Below are 16,423 nucleotides of genomic sequence, written 5' to 3'. Positions count from 1 at the left end.
AATGGCTGTTGCTACCAGCACCAGAAGCGGGAAATGCACAGACAAGACCAATCGACCAGTGGATGATGATGATGATGATGATGATGCAGGAGAAGGAACCTCAATGCCTCCTGACATAAAATCAGGAGTCAAAGCAGCAGGTGCAAGACCAGATGCAAATATTGAGTCCTTTTCCCTCAAGGACCTTCGTGGCTTACGGAAGGATTACACCCGACGACCTGATGAATCCATAATTCGTTGGTTAGTCCGTCTCTGGGATGCTGCAGGCGAGGCTACAATTCTGGATGGCACGGAAGTGAGGCATTTGGGATCCCTGTCACAGGATCCTGTCATTGACCAAGGAATGATGAGGGGGGCAAACCCTCACAGCCTCTGGGCACGGGTCTTGGAAAGTGTTGCACAAAGATACCTGTGTGCAGATGATCTTTATATGCAACAGACACAGTGGAAGACCATAGAGCAAGGGATCCAACGCCTGAGAGAGATGGCAGTGGCAGAGATTATCTTCTCAGATGATGTGACAACTAGGAACCCAGACCTGGTGCCATGCACATCTGTGATGTGACGGAAACTTGTGCAACTTGGGCCACACGAATATGCTTCTGCCCTAGCCATAATGAAGCGGGATGAGAGGGATGAGACTGTGCTGGATATGGCAAGGAAGCTCCGAGCATATGCAGATGCTGTACATGGCCCAACACGTGCCAGAATTGCAGCGGTAGAAACACGTCTGCAGAACTTAGAGGATAAGATAGAAGAGAATCATAAGAAGCTCAGAGAGGAGATTAAAGAAGACCTTCTCCAAATCTCGGCAGTACAGATCAGAGGTTCTGGTATCCAAGGCAGACGTTCCCCAGATGGCCAGAGAAGGTACACCCCACGAACAGAGCTGTGGTTCTACCTGCGTGACTGTGGAGAAAACATGAGGAAGTGGGATGGAAAACCTACTGCTGTTCTGGCACGACGGGTGCGTGAATTGAAGGAAGCCACCAGGAAGAAAGCAGCTCCAGTTGCCCGTAGCCGAACCACCAGGTATGATGCTGATGATGCCATGTCTGATCCCCTTGAAGGAACATCCAAGACATTTGCCCAGGGAAAGAAGGATAACCAGGCTTAGAGGGGCCCTGCCTCTAGCCAGGTAGAGGCCAGGGAAAATCGTGTTTTCTGGTCTGTGTGGATTCATTGGCCTGGCACATTGGAACCACAAGAGTATAAAGCTTTGGTTGATACTGGTGCTCAATGTACATTAATCCCGTCGAGACATGTGGGGACAGAGTCTGTTTCTATTGCTGGTGTGACAGGAGGATCCCAGGATTTCACTTTGGTGGAAGCTGATGTGAGCCTGACTGGGAATGAGTGGAAGAAACATCCTATTGTGACTGGCCCAGAGGCCCCATGTTTTTTGGGCATAGACTACCTTCAAAGTGGGTATTTCAAAGACCCAAAAGGACTCAAGTGGGCATTTGGGATAGCTGCTGTAGAGACAGAGGGCATCCAGCAATTGAACACCTTGCCTGGGCTGTCTGAGAATCCATCTGCAGTAGGACGCCTGATGGGAGAACAGCAACAAGTGCCAATTGCCACCTCCATAGTGCATCGACGACAGTATAGAACCACTCGAGATGCTGTGATCCCCATCCATAAGATGATCCGAGAGCTGGAGAGCCAAGGAGTGGTCAGCAAGACCCACTCACCCTTCAACAGCCCCATTTGGCCTGTGCGAAAATCTGAAGGAGAATGGAGATTGACTGTGGACTACCGTGCATTGAATGAGGTGACTCCACCACTGAGCGCTGCCGTGCCAGACATATTAGAGCTCCAGTAGGAGCTTGAGTCCAAGGCAGCGAGGTGGTATGCCACTATAGACATTGCCAATGCATTTTTCTCCATTCCTCTGGCAGCAGAATGCAGGCCTCAGTTTGCCTTCACCTGGAGGGGCGTGCAGTACACCTGGAAGCGACTGCCCCAGGGATGGAAGCACAGTCCCACCATCTGCCATGGACTGATCCAGACTGCACTGGAAAGGGGTGAGGCTCCAGAACATCTGCGGTATATTGATAACATCCTTGTGTGGGGAAGACAGCAGCAGAAGCGTTTGAGAAAGCGGAGAAAATCATCCAGATTCTCCTAAAAGCTGGCTTTGCCATCAAGAAGAGCAAAGCAAAGGGACCTGCTCAAGAGATCCAGTTTCTGGGAGTGAAGTAGCAAGACGGACAGCGTCAGATTCCTACAGACGTCATCAACAAGATCACAGCAATGTCTCCACCCACCAATAAGAAAGAGACACAAGCTTTCCTGGGTGCCATAGGCTTTTGGAGGATGCACACTCCTGAGTACAGTCAGATTGTGAGCCCTCTCTACCTGGTCACCCGCAAGAAGAACATTTTCCACTGGGGCCCGGAGCAGCAACAAGCCTTTGCCCAGATCAAGCAGGAGATTGCTCATGCAGTTGCCCTTGGCCCAGTCAGGATGGGACCAGATGTGAAGAACATGCTCTATTCTGCAGCCGGGAACCATGGCTTGTCCTGGAGCCTTTGGCAGAAGGTGCCTGGGGAGACTCGGGGTCGACCACTGGGATTCTGGAGCTGAAGTTACAGAGGCTTTGAGGCCAACTGCACTCCCACAGAGAAGGAAATCTTGGTTGCCTATGAAGGAGTCCAGGCTGCCTCAGAGGTGATTGGTACAGAAGCACAACTCCTCCTGGCACCCCGACTACCGGTGCTGGGGTGGATGTTCAAAGCAAAGGTTCCCTCTACGCACCATGCCACCAGTGCTACATGGAGTAAATGGATTGCTGTTATCACACAGCGCGCCCATCTTGGAAACCTGAATCACCCTGGGATTCTGGAAATAATTACAAACTGGCCGGAAGGTGAAAACTTTGGTCTCACTGATGAAGGGGAACAAGAAGTGACACAGGCTGAAGAAGCCCCACCATACAACCAACTGCCAGCAGAAGATACACGATATGCTCTTTTTACTGATGGTTCTTGCCGCACTGTGGGAATGAACCGGAAGTGGAAAGCAGCCGTATGGAGCCCCACACGACAGGTTGCACAAGCTACCGAAGGAGAAGGTGGATCAAGTCAACTTGCAGAACTCAAAGCCGTTCAACTGACCCTGGACATTGCTGAGAGAGAGAAGTGGCCAAAGGTCTAGCTCTACACTGATTCATGGATGGTAGCCAATGCTCTGCGGGGATGGCTGGAGAGGTGGAAAGAGGCCAACTGGCCGCGTAGGGGAAAGCCAATCTGGTCTGCTAATGACTGGAAAGATATTGCTACCAGGGTAGATAAGCTGCCTGTGAAAGTCCACCATGTAGTTGCCCACGTTCCCAAGAGTCAGGCTAATGAGGAACACTGAAAGAACGAGCAGGTAGATCAGGCAGCAAAAATAGAGGTGTCAAAGATAGACTTAGATTGGCAACACAAGGGGGAGTTGTTCCTAGCTCGATGGGCCCATGATGCCTCAGGCAATCAGGGCAGGGATGCCACCTATAAGTGGCTACAAGACTGTCGCAGACAGCTTTTCATTAAAAATCCATCTTTAGAATTTTTTCTTTCTGAGAAGCTGAGAGGCCTCAGGAACAAAATGTAAACAATGGTTATCTGCTGCTGTGGAACGCAACAGGTGGATCCGTGATTGGTCTCGTGTGGATGTTTGGAATAAGTGACCAGTCACGGCAGTCTCTGTCCGAGCCACAGACCTTTGTTTTCATTCTTTTCCTTTCTATTCTTAGCTTAGCTAGCCTTCTGAGATGAAACTTTTCCTTCTATTCTTTTTAGTATAGTTTTAATGTAATATCTATCATAAAATAATAAATCAAGCCTTCTGAACATGGAGTCAACATTCTCGTCTCTTCCCTCACCTGAAAACCCCTGTGACCACGGTCACAGATGGTGACCCTGAGTGACTGAGGGAGATTCATCACTTGGTGAGAGCCCAGAGGAGCTGCTACACTGGGTAAACCCCAAGTGTGTGGCATTGATGGTCACCTCACAAGTGACCACAGAAGTGGATTCTAGCCAGGAGCTGAAGAACTGAAGATCCTGATTTGGACAGGGTTCACAGCAAGGCTGACCACAAAGGGAACCTTCTGAAAAGCCTCCAGAAAAGATGTCCGGAAAGCCTAGCAGCACCATGCAGCTGGCCAGAGAGTGCTGGACACTGTCACAAGGTTCTGTTAGCTTTTCCCCTCCTGAAAATGCTGCCCTTCGCAGATTGTGGCTGCAAATGTGGGGGAGGGTCCCCACAGAGGCAGAGGTTCATTTCTCCCCTTCAGAGGAGAAACTTATTGCCCTCTGACAAAAATAGGGTGAAGAGGACAGAATTCCTATGGTAGAGAGACATTTCTATGCGTTTTTTTGATGGGCAAAGCTCTATGGGTTTTTTATGAATGTGCTCTATGCCCTTGATATGTTCATATGGGAATGCATGGAATCCATTTTTGAAGCCGCCTTGGACCGTGGACTGTGGTACCCCAGGATTTATCCCGGGTTCAGGACGCTCTTCCTGGTCTTGAAACGGAGAGCAGCGTCCTTTCAGTGGATTGCTGATTGCAGGGGGCAAGCCCCATTCCCCCCAGTGCTCACGGGAGAAGACCCTTTGGAGGGGGACGATCTGCTGCTTCCCAGCCCCGCTGACTCGCAGCGGGGGGTGAGATTTTGCCTGCAGCCAAAGTTGTTTTTTTTCCTGCGTCTTTGGAGCATGCTCGGACGGAGCCATTTTTTCCCCCCCTCGTTACCCTCGGGGGCGTCTGAGTGGGCTGTGCCCCCCGCCCGGCCCCACAGGCACCGCCCCGCCCAGCCCATAGACCCTGCCCTGCTCAGCACCGCGGGTGGCACCGGTCCTCGGGGCCCCGCCTGCCGAGCCCGCAGGGCCACCCCAGCCCGCCCCGCGGGTGCGTGCGGCCCCTCCAGCCGGTGTCCCTCCAGCAGAGCCTGTGGGGTCTCCGGCTGCAGCGGCCCTGCCTGCGCCTGCGCGGCTGATCTCAGCAGCACCGCTTCCCGCGGCTGCGCCTGTGCTGCAAGGCAACGCACTCAGCGACGACAGCGACCGGCAAGCGGTGCCGCCCCCCCCGGCTGTTCCGCCACCTCCCGTGCGGACTCCGCCGGATTTTGCGATTGCGCTTCTGCGGCCGATCCCAGAGCCAAGGGCAGAAGCTGCTGCCGACCCCGTGCTGTCCCCGCCATCCCCTCCCGCAGGGACAGAGCTCGCGCCTGTGCTGCCACTCCCGGAGCTGAGCGACACAACAGCAGCATTGTCCCGTGCACCCCTGCTGCCCCCACCGGCCGCCCTGGCGGTTCTGCCGCCTTTGGGGACTTTGTCCTCTGTGTCTGCGTCAGAGGCTGTCCTGGAACCGGTGGCATGTCCAAGCTCGGACCGTCCTGAGCCGTTTGCCCCTGCGAGAGCGGCTGCGGCGGCCGGCCTCTCCTGTGGAGGAGGCGTAGCTCGGTAGCTGAGTGCAGGCGCAGCCCGACTGCCTGCTTTCAAACTCAGCGTTTTTGGCAGGTTGGTGGGTGTTCGGTCGGTGGTTCCCCCCTTGCGGGTTCCAGGGGTGCCTGCCGTCCCCCGTGCATCCCAGTGGCCAGGGGGAGGTGGCTCCCGAAAGTTCTGCCTCTGGTCCCCAGACTGGGAGGCAGATGGAAGGAACACCTTTTGCATTTGCATTGCAGAGGCAGAGGGAACAGCGGAAAGCGACCATCGCTCGCTTGCTGTGGGGACAAAACATCCCCAGATCCGAGATGATGATTCTCGGGACAGCTTCTCTTCCCCCACTGCTGGTATGGGCCAGTGGTTCGGGGAGGAGGAAGCGTTTGGTCACTCATTCTGCCATTGCATTGGCAGCAGGGTGCAGGTTTGTGAGAACACAGACCCCACCTGGCGGGCTGGGCCTGGGCTGCTTGGCTCAGTTCCCCGGGCCAGGGCCACCGCCCAGCCGGCTCTTGGGCTTGGGGCCTTTGCTTGCCCCATCAGGTCCTGGGCCACCGTTTTGTGGGCCAGGTCTGGGGTTCCTGATCCTTCCAAGAGGGCCAGGGCTCCCCAGGGCCTCTCAGGCTCTCTGCTGCTGCTGCTCTTTCCGAAGGAAAAAAATAAAATTAAATAAAAAGAATTGAAAGAGCTAGTAGCAGCTCAAAAGCACTGAAGAGTCAAAAATTCAGCCCAAGTGGTTCAATAAAGTGGCCAAGACATTCCTGAAATTTTCTCAAAATTGTTTGATGACTGTCAATGGATTTCTGATAACTATTGATGGATTCTCTCTAGCAATTTGTTGTTTCAGGATTCTGCAACCTGTTTCAGGACCAAAAGGGACTTTCAGAGATGTCAAAGAGGAACGTCTTCAGTCAATGGAGTTTTTCTGAAACTCAGCTGTTCAGACTTGAACTTTCTTTGCATTGTTTTTGCATTTTCTTATATTGTAAGATTGTTTTAGTGATATGATCGAATTTTATGTTCTACAGGTGAAGAATTTCCTTGATCATTCCACATCAGCACTTGATTGAGGCTTTGATTGGCAACAGATAACCTGTCAAGTGTTTGTTCTTTCTTCTGCATGAGTCGAGCAGAAAGAATTACAAACACTTTTTTTTTAATTTAACTAAAATAAAAAAAAGGTGACATGTCGCTGACATCTATTTATGAAAAATCCTTTCCTTAGGATTTTTTCTCCTGAAAAGCTGAGAGGCCTCAGGAACAAAATGTAAACAATGCTTATCTGCTGCTGTGGAGTTTTGAAGAGCTGCAAGTGGCCAATCTGCCTGCAACAAGCACCATTCCACGGGCTCTTGTCACCTTTCCCGACACGGCTGCTGCAGCTCATGGAGGGTAAAGCCCTGGAGGCTCCTTATGGGCGGTTATGGACGATTGCAGGCAGCGCCTCCATGCCCTGGATCAGCGGTGCCCACTCCTGGGAACCCCCACGTGTTCCAGTTTCTGTGAAGCTGCCTGTGAAAAACATGTTCACTCTCCTGTGAAAATGTACAAAGTTTAATAAGGGACAATGGGAGACCAGGACCATGGAGCAAAGGTTATTACGGCCGGGTGCCTCTTGGCACTCAGCCAGGAGCACCCTGTTACCTTTGGGGATCCCCTGAAATACCTTTCCCCTTACATCAGCTTGGTGCATATTCATAGAGCCTCATGCATATCCATAAACTACTTTACATATTCCAGGAATGATTTTACATGGCCCCTCCCTGGGTCTGCCTTTTCAGAGCATGTGTGTTTCTTGGCTGTGGTTTTGGCTTCTTCTCTTTATCACCTCCAGTTTTTGGGCCTTGGTGCACTCTGCCTTCAGACGGGGAGTGCTGATAGTTGGCAGATCTGTACAGGTGTCCTCATCCTGGGTGCATTGGATGTTATCCCACCCAAGCAGGCACTTTAGCACAAGCAGCCTTTTAACAAGCTTAATTAATGACAGAAATAAAAACTATAGAACAAAGTTACTTTCAGAAACAGTCCCAGCCCATATTTGAGCCCAGTCCGTGTGGTCCCAGTCCATAGGATCACAGTCCATACAGTCCCAGTCCATATTTGATGCCAGTCTGTGTGGTCCTGATCCATATGGTCCCAGTCCCTGGGATCCCAGTCCAAGTGATCCCAGTGTGTGTGGTCCCAGTCCATAGGATTCCAGTCCATTCAGTCCCAGTCCATATTTGATCCCACTCCAGGCTATTCCAGTCTGGAGGGTTCTGATCCACAGGATCCCCATCGACGTGATCCCAGTCCAGGTGATCCCAGCCCATATTTGATCCCAGTCTGTGTGGTCCTGATCCATATGGTCCCACTTTGTGGAGTCCCAACCCATAGGATCCCAGTCCATATTTGATCCCAGCCCATATTTGATCCCAGTCTGTGGGGTCCTGCACACACTCCCAGGGTCTGGAATTCCAGTTCCCAGCCAGGAAAAAATGTTCCTACCCTTGAACTTCCTTCCTATAATCTTAAAAAAATTAGAATGACATTATAAATAAATAAATAATAATTAGAATAAATAATTAGAATGAAAATGAAATATAGTAATTTCAACTCTTACTTACAATACTCCAATAATGATTCAAGCCAAAAAACAAGAACTATAACATTACCAATAAATATAAATAAATTATATACCAACCTTTGAAAGTTTTAACTCGATGGCTAATATACTTGAGATAAAAAATATCTAAAAAACTAACATACAATCTAACACACCTTAGTAAAAATTCATATTACAAATATACTAAACACAAAACCAAACACCACTATAATTTCTCAGACATTTTAACCAAACAATTAAACATTAATAATGTCCTTAGGTACTCCTAAAAAATTAAAACTATTTTTAAAAATTTAATTTTGTGTGGGTGGTTTTATGTTGATATTGGTTTTTGGATTGTTTGCGTTAGATGATTTAAAAAAGGAATTGAATCAGCTGAGAAGGTGGCACTCTGCAAACAGAACTGACTGAAAATGGACGGGACAGAATCAGTAACTCAGAAAGTTTTATTTGCTATCAAATACATCCCACACACCCAGGCACACACAATCCCCATCCCACTGCTCCAAATTGAGATCCCACTTCTCCCAGTCTTCTCCCAACTCAATTTCACTCTGGCAGCTGTGGAACGGAGTGAGTTTGGCCTGAGACCGAGTTTTTGTGAGGAGGGAACAAGCAATCTGAGGTGGAATTGAGCCTTTTTGGATTAAAATTCAGGTATTTTCAGTGGGATTTGAATGGTTTTGAGGTGACAGATCGATCACTCCAGACCTGTTGGTGTTGGGTCAAGTGAGAGCTGCTGGAGAAGCTCTTCCCACACCGGGGACACTCGTAGGGCCTCTCCCCAGTGTGGATCTTTTGGTGGCAGATCAGCTGGGAATGGCGGCAGAAGCTCTTCCCAAACTCCCCACACTCATGGGGCCGTTCCCCATCATGGATCCTCTGGTGCCCATCAGGTCACAGCTCCGCCTGAAGCTCTTCCCACACTCAGAACACTCATAGGGCTTCTGACCATGTGGATCCTTTGGTGGCTGATCAGGCTGGAGCTCCGGCTGAAGCTCTTCCCACACTCCCCACACTCGTAGGGCCGTTCCCCAGTGTGGATCCTCTGGTGCCCGATCAGGTCAGAGTTCCACCTGAAGCTCTTCCCACACTCCACGCATGTGTGGTGCTTCTCCCCATCATGGAGCTGCTCATGGAGCACCAGCTCCGAGCTCTGGCTCCATCTCCGGCCGCCTTCCCGGCCCAGGCTGGCTCTTTCCCCCTCACATCCCCGGCATCTGCATTTGCAGCCCCTCCTCGTGCGGCATCTCCGGGGCTTTTCCTCCCCGTTGGCTTCCTGCGCCGTGGAGCCGCTCAAAACGGCCTCTGCCACCAGGTTCTGCCGCGGGCATTTGTCCTCCCTGCTCTCCATGCTCAGCTCCTGCTCTGGGCGAGGAAGGACAAGGACAGCATGGGATTTGCCTCCGTGCCACAGGCAAGGGCAACGAGATCCCCCCAGGGCTGTGCTGCAGCTGGGGGCCGTGCTGGGCTGGGAGATGGAGCAGCACAGAGGGGAAAGGGGCACTGACTTCCTCCTTACCTGCCTCAGTGTCCCGGGGCATCTTCCTCTTCCTCGCAGCCTCCCAGGGCTTGGAAACGGGAAATCCTGGTTTGGGGAAAACAAGGGATGAGCACGGTGAAACTGAAGACCTAAGAAGAATTAAAAAAAAAAATAGCAAATAAAGAAGAAACAAGAAGCATAAGAAGGGTTTAGGGCAGAGAAGTGATCTTTCCAAAGCTGGGCAAGGAAAGCTTCTTGATTCTGCAGGATCTTAGACTTGCAGATGATAAATGCATTTTTGTTTGGTTCAATTCTGACTTTGGCTTTCAGCATGTGATGATTTTTAACCAAAAATATGCCAGAAACTGAGCTGCACTTTTGCTATCCAGCACAGGCTCCCCCCAAATCCTCTCTACAGCATCACTCTGAGCTCTCAGTAGTGCTGTTTTAGGCATAGAAACATTTGGTGTTTGCAGGTGCTGACAAAAACAGTGGGGAAGTCACAGGCTAGGCTCCAACAACTTGAAAGCTCTGTTTTACAGTGATCACAGTGACCTTCCACGGGTGAGAGAGGGGAGGTTTGAACCTCTTCAAAACATCCACTCCACCTGCAGCTTCCCAAAGAGGAAGATCTCCCTGGGAGACTCGCACAGGGTGAAACACTCTCACTGCAGCTGAGGGCAGAGGTTGTGTTTAAACAGGAGGGTGAGGAGCAGGCTCACTCCCTCTGTGGCTGGTCCTGGCTGAGAATCCCCCTTGCTGCTCTTTCTGTGGAGAGCAGCTCAGTTAATCCGTGCCAGCTTCTTCTCCTCCTGCCCACTGTTGTCTGGGGACTGCCAACCCCCCGTCCCTGCTTGACACGTTTGGAGTGAGGCTGGGTGTGGACGTGTTCATGGAATCACAGAATCCCCAAATGGTTCAGGTTGGAAAGGATCTTAAAGCTCATCCAGTCCCACCCCCTGCCACAGGACACCTTCCAGCATCCCAGATTGCTCCAAGCCCATCCAGCCTGGCATGGAACATTTCCAGGGATGGGGCAGCCACAACATCCACACCCACAAATATTAATGAATGTTGGACTTGAGCCAGCACCTAAATCCATTCCTCCTTTGTTAATCTGATCCTAAGATGCATTATGATCCAGGGGAATCAAGGAGTTCTCAATGCCTACCCTTGTATCTCTGTTCTTGGAGTCATGTCACTGAGAATTTCAGTGTTTGCTTAAGAACTTTTCTCAGATAAGGTGTGAAGCCTGAGATCACTTTCAAGACTCAAAATTTTGCTCTCAAGAAAATTAGCTTTTAAAAAATGCCGTGGTTTGAGCCAGTGTCACAGTTTCAGGGAGTTTCAGGTGAGGAGTCCACAGCCCCATCAGTGCCAAGCCTTCCCTTCTAAGAACATCTTCCCCCCCTTTTCCTCCTTTCCCACCTTAAAGAAGAAGCTGAGGAAGCTGGAGCCAGTGCTGCTGTTGCCATCACTGCTTCTGGAATTTCCTTGGCAAGTGTGGCTTTTCTCCCATTTCTGTCCCTGCTGACTTCATCCTTTCAGCCCCTCTCCTACTTCTGGAGGTCTTGGTGGGCTCCATCCTCCAAAACCTCAACTGGCCTTTTAGGAAATCTAACGTTTCTTCCTGTGAGTCCTCCGTTGAAAGCCTGTGGCCATTGCACCTTTCAGTGAGGCCAAAAACCTCAATTTATATCACTTCAACTTACTTCTGACTCCCACAATTAGTTAATCTTGCATTGATGACTGCCCATTCTGAATCATGGGTCTGGTGCTGGGACACTCAGTGCATTCAGACCAAGGGGGCTCCTGACTTTCCTTAGTCTTTGGGTTTGGACTCTGTCCTGGTGCCGTTTTCATCTGATTTGGACCAGAGGGTGCTGGACACTGGAACAGACTCTCCAGGGAATGGTCACAGCCCCTGTGAATTCAAGGAATGTTTGGACAAGGCTCTCAGACCTGTGGTGGGATGTCCTGCGCAGGGCCATGAGTCAGACTCATGATCCCTGTGAGTCCCTTCCAGCTCAGGATATTCTTGGATTTGTTGGAGTCAGTCATGGATATGGACAAGACACCTCAGGGTGGATCCCTTTCTCTGCTCTCTGGTATTCTGCTCTTTCCTGGCAATCTCCAAGAAAATTGCTCTGCACTAATCTTTTTTTATCAATTGCAGCAGCTTGCTGGGTTTTCTTCTAAATCTTCCAGATGTCTTTGATCAGCCATGCAAAACACTTTTCATTTTCTCCTGAACTTTGCTTTTCTCTTGAATAAAAAGTGCAGCCAGGCTTGCTTAAGAGGTTTTCTTGAGACAGTACCACTTTCCTTTCTATCTTATGGACCGTGTTTTGCCTTTTAATTTCACCAACGTGACACCTTGGTTGGACAGGCCCAGGTGATTTCCTCATTTGGATCCAGTGGGGCTGGGATTTCCAGCCCTAAACTCCTTGGACTCTGGCACCAAAAATCGATCATAACATCACACAGCAGCTTCTCCCTTTTAAACTTTCTCTGAAATAACCAAAACAGCTCTTAAAATTCCTTTTGCTTACAGCTTACGCTGTGGTATGAGTGCCTCATATCTCGCGACCCCTCCTCGAGACCCCTCTTAGGACCCATCCGCACCCCCCAGGTCCCCCCACAGTGCCCCAGGACCCCTCCCCAGACCCCCCCAAACCCCCGGACCCCTCCCCAAAGCCCCCCCAGACCCCCCGGACCCTCCCCCGCCCCCCCCCGATCCCCTCTCAGGCCCCTCCCGCTCCTGTCCCGAGCCCGGGGGTCCCGGCGGCGGCAGGGAAGGGGGCGCCGCTTCCGGCTCGCCTCTGATTGGCTGGGATGGCGCGGGGGAGGCGGGCCTTGCTGAGGGGATCCGCGCCGTGATTGGTTAGTTCAGGGACGTGCAGCGCGCTGATTGGTTGGTTCGGGGCGGGGCGCGCCGCTATTGCTGAGAGCCCGCACAGGCGGTGGAGGCGCGAGATTCTGAGGGAGAGCGGAGCTGAGGTGGGGCCGGGGGCAAACTGGGGGGGGTTGGGGCGGGTCTGAGGGGAAATTGGGGATTTTTAGGGGCATCGACGGGAAACACGAGGGTGTGCGGTGGGTTTGGGGGGAATGAGGGGGTCTGAGGGGGCTTTGGTGGGTCTGAGGGGGCTTTAGGGAGCTTTGGGGGGAGGTTGAGAGCGTCTGGAGCGTTCTCAGGTGGGTTTAGGGGGAACTGAGGGGAATTGGGAGAGTCTGAGGGCATTTTGGGGGATTGCGGGAGGATCTGGGCCGTTCTGAGGTGGGTCTGGGGAATTTCGAGGAGTCTGAGGCGATTTCATGAGGTTTGGGGGGATTGAGGCGTCTGAGGGGGATTTGGGGCAGTTTGATGGATTTGGGGGCGTCTCAGGTGGGTCTGGGGTGAATTTTGGGGAGAAATGGGGTGGGTTGAGGGTCCTGTGGAGGTTTTGGGGGTCCTGGGGAGGGTTTGGGGGTCCAGAGAGGTTCTGGGCCAACACTGGGGGAGCTCTGGGGGGTTTGGGGTTCCTGGAGGGGTCCTGGGGGAGATTTGGGGGTCCCGGGGGTCCCAGGCCCACCCTGAACCGGGGTCTGGGGGTTTCGGGGGGAGGGGGGAATTGCAGGGGTTCCCCCCCCCCCATTTTTGGGGGGTCTCCCATGGTGCCCCCTCCTCAAAAAGCTCCCAGGGCCCCCTGAAGTGGCTCCTGTTCCACCGGCCGGTGCCCCCTGATCCAGGACGGCCCCACTGAGTCTGGGGGGATTTGTGGGGATTTTGGGGTTTTGAGAGGGTTTTTGGGGATTTGGGGGTGGCTTTTTTGGGCTTTGGGGGATTTTGTTTGGAGTTTGGGGGGAAGTATTGGGGTTTTTGGGAAGAATTATTGGGTTTTGTGATGGTTATGTGATTTTGGGGGGTTTTGTTGATTTGGGGGATTTTGGATTTTTGGTGTTTTGTTGGGGTTGTTGGGGCTTTTGGGGGGAGATTTATTGAAAATTTAGTGAGGTTTTTAAAATTTTGGTGAGTTCCACAGGGATGTTTGGAGATTCCCTGGGGTTTTTGAGGGTTTTCTTGTAATTTTTGGGGATTTGTGCGGTTTTAGTGGAATTTTAGGGGGCTTTGGGGCATTCCCTGGGTGTGGGGAAGGGCTGAGAGGCACCAAAATCTCCTTAAAAGCCACAAAAGTCCAAATAAAACCCACAAAATCCCAATTAAATCTCTCAAAATCCCATTAAAACACTCTAGAATCCCAATAAAAGCCCACAAAATCCTTTGGAATCCCAAAAACCCCAAAAATCCCGATTAAACTCCACCAATCCCCCAAAGATGTCCCCAAAACCAGAAAAAGTCCCACAAAATCTCCCCCAAGATCCAAAGAAATCCTGGCAACACCCAAACCCCCCCAAATCGCACCAAAAATCCCAAAAACCCCAAATCCCCAATTAATCCCTCTGAATACCACCACAATTCCAATAAAATGCCCCAAAATCTCCTAAAAATCCCAATAAAACCCCAGGAATTTCTGAGAATCCCAAAAAATCCCAACAAAATCCCAGTGAAACCCCCAAAATTCAAAAAGAGCCACAAGAAATTTCAATAAACTCCCAACCACCCCCAGAGAAACTCCTCCTCAAAATGCCAAGAAAATCCCCCAAAATCCAAACCCCCAAAATCCACAAAACCAGCCACTCCCAGTCAATCCCAGTGTGATTCCAGTCGCTCTCAATGAGATCCCAGTGTAAGCCAGCATGGACTCAGCTGCTCTCACTGGGATCCCAGTGTGATCCCAGTTGCTCCCAGCATAATTCCAGATGTTCCCAGTTCCTCCCATGATGATCCCAGTTGGCCCAAGAATAGTCCCAGTCCCTCCCAGCAGGGTCCCAGTCGTGCCCAGTTGCCTCCAGGGTAGATTCAGTTTCCCCCAGCATCGTCCCAGTTGCTCCCAGCATGATCCCAGCTGTTCCCAGTGTGGTTCCAGTGCCCCCAGGATGGTTAGAGACACTCCCAGTATGTTTCAGTTACCTCAGAATGATCCCAGTCTTTCCCAGTTCCTCCCAGTTTCCTCTAGCATCATGCCAGTTTCCATCTGTTGCTCAAAGGGTGGCCCCAGTTGCTCCCAGTATGATCCCAGTTGCCCCAGTTGTAGTCTCAGTCCTCTCAGCATGGTTCCAGAACCTTCCAGCCGATCCCAGTTGCTCCCAGTGTGTCACATTTTCCTCCCAACATGGGCCCAGTAGCTCCCAGTAAGCCCCAGTCGGGTTCCATTCACACCCAGTATAATCCCAGTATGAGTGTAGCCACTCCCAGTATAATGCCAGTCCCTTGCAGTCTAATCCCAGTTGCTCCCAGTCACTCCCAGTCTGATGCCAGTGCCCCCAGTGGGATCCCAGTTGCTCCCAGCATGGGCCCAGCTGTTCCCAGTGTGCTTCCATCACTCCCCTATGGTTACAGACACTCCCAGGATGGTCCCAGTTGGACCCAGTTGCCCCTGCTCTAGTCCCAGTCCCTCCCCAGATGATCCCAGTGCCTCCCAGCATGGTCCCACTCGCTCCCAGTTGCCCCCAGTGTGGTCCCAGTTCTCCCCAGCATGGTCCCAGTTGTTCCCAGTGTGGTTCCAGTTCCCCCAGTATGGTTACAGACACTCCCAGTATATCCCAGTTGCCCCCAGCATGTCTGCAGTCATTCCCAGGCACTGCCAGTGGCCCCAGTAAGGTGTCAGTTATCCCAGTATGATCCCCCAGTCATGCCCAGTAGATCCCAGTTGCCTCCAGCATGCATCCAGTCTTTCACAGTTCCTCCAGTTTGCTTGCAGCATCATCCCAGTTTCCCTCAGTTGCTCCCAGTAGCCCAAAGTGTGATCCCAGTCGCTCCCTTTCAACCCCAATATGATCCCAGTAAGCTCCAGTTTGATCCCAGTCACATGCCAGCCCTCCCAGTGTGCTCCCAGTATAATCCCAGTTGCTTCCAAACTCTCCCAGTATGGTCCCAGCTGCCTCCAGCGTGGCTCCAGTTGCTTCCTAGATCAGCCCAGTCAGTCCCAGTATGATGCCATTTGCTGCCAGCATGCTCCCAGTTGCTCCCAGTCAGGCCCAGTCTGGGGGATGATGTGCAGGGTGTGCTCCCAGTCCCTCTCAGATCCTCCCAGTATTAGTCCAGTCCCTCCCAGTATGATCCAAATAGGAGCCCAGTGTGCTCCCAGTCCCTGCCAGTATGAACCAGTTGTGCTCCACATGGTTCCAGTTGCTCTCTTTCATCCTCACTTTTGTTCCAGTCACCCCCAGTAACTCCCAGTGTAGCCCAGTTCCCTCCAGCATCTTTCCAGTTCCTTCCAGTATGATCCCATTTGCTCCCAAGCACTCCCAGTCAGCCTCAGTGTAGTGGCACTCACTGCCAGAATGATCCCAGTCAGCTCCAGCATGATCCCAGTTCATCCCAGTATAAGCCCAGCAGTTTCCAATCACCCCCAACGTGCAGCCAGTCACTCCCAGTTGCTCCTGGCATGATCCCAGTTGTTCACAGCTGTTCCCAGTCACCCTCAGCATAATCCCAGTCACTCCCAGTATATCCCATTTGCCCATAACATGGTGTTAACTGCCCCCTGCAGGCTCCTACTCGCTCCCAGTATGATCTCAGTATGATCCCAGCATGATCCCAGTATCCATCAGTGCAATCACAGTCTGCCCCGGTATGGCAGTATAATCCCAGCATGATATCAGTACAAACCCAGTACAGTCCCAGTCACTCCCAGTATGATCCCAGTATAATCTTAGTATGATGTCAGTACAAAGCCAGTACAGCCCCAGTCACTCCCAGTATGATGTCAGTACAAAGCCAGTACAGCCCCAGTTGCTCCCAGTACGATCCCAGTGCAGCCCAGTCCCTGGCAGTGCTGCCACTGCTGGGATCCCCCAGG

At 51.8% G+C, this 16,423-nt stretch overlaps 1 protein-coding gene and 1 pseudogene across 1 annotated transcript in view; one reads left to right on the top strand and one right to left on the bottom strand.

Annotated features, from left to right (window-relative positions):
• The window catches only part of LOC136570728 (uncharacterized), a 2,607,743-nt pseudogene that overhangs the window by 1,144,384 nt on the left and 1,446,936 nt on the right, over positions 1–16,423 (top strand).
• The window catches only part of LOC136570729 (uncharacterized), a 2,347,277-nt gene that overhangs the window by 996,163 nt on the left and 1,334,691 nt on the right, over positions 1–16,423 (bottom strand). Inside the window, 3 exon segments of the mRNA XM_066571173.1 lie at positions 8,750–8,928; positions 8,931–8,993; positions 8,996–9,185. Coding sequence (XP_066427270.1) covers positions 8,750–8,928; positions 8,931–8,993; positions 8,996–9,185 — 432 coding nt within the window.

This window comes from Molothrus aeneus, unplaced genomic scaffold (assembly GCF_037042795.1).
Source record: "Molothrus aeneus isolate 106 unplaced genomic scaffold, BPBGC_Maene_1.0 scaffold_36, whole genome shotgun sequence".
Taxonomy (NCBI): domain Eukaryota; kingdom Metazoa; phylum Chordata; class Aves; order Passeriformes; family Icteridae; genus Molothrus; species Molothrus aeneus.
Note: the sequence above shows the minus strand (reverse complement) of the source record. Positions and strands in the feature narration are given on the sequence as shown.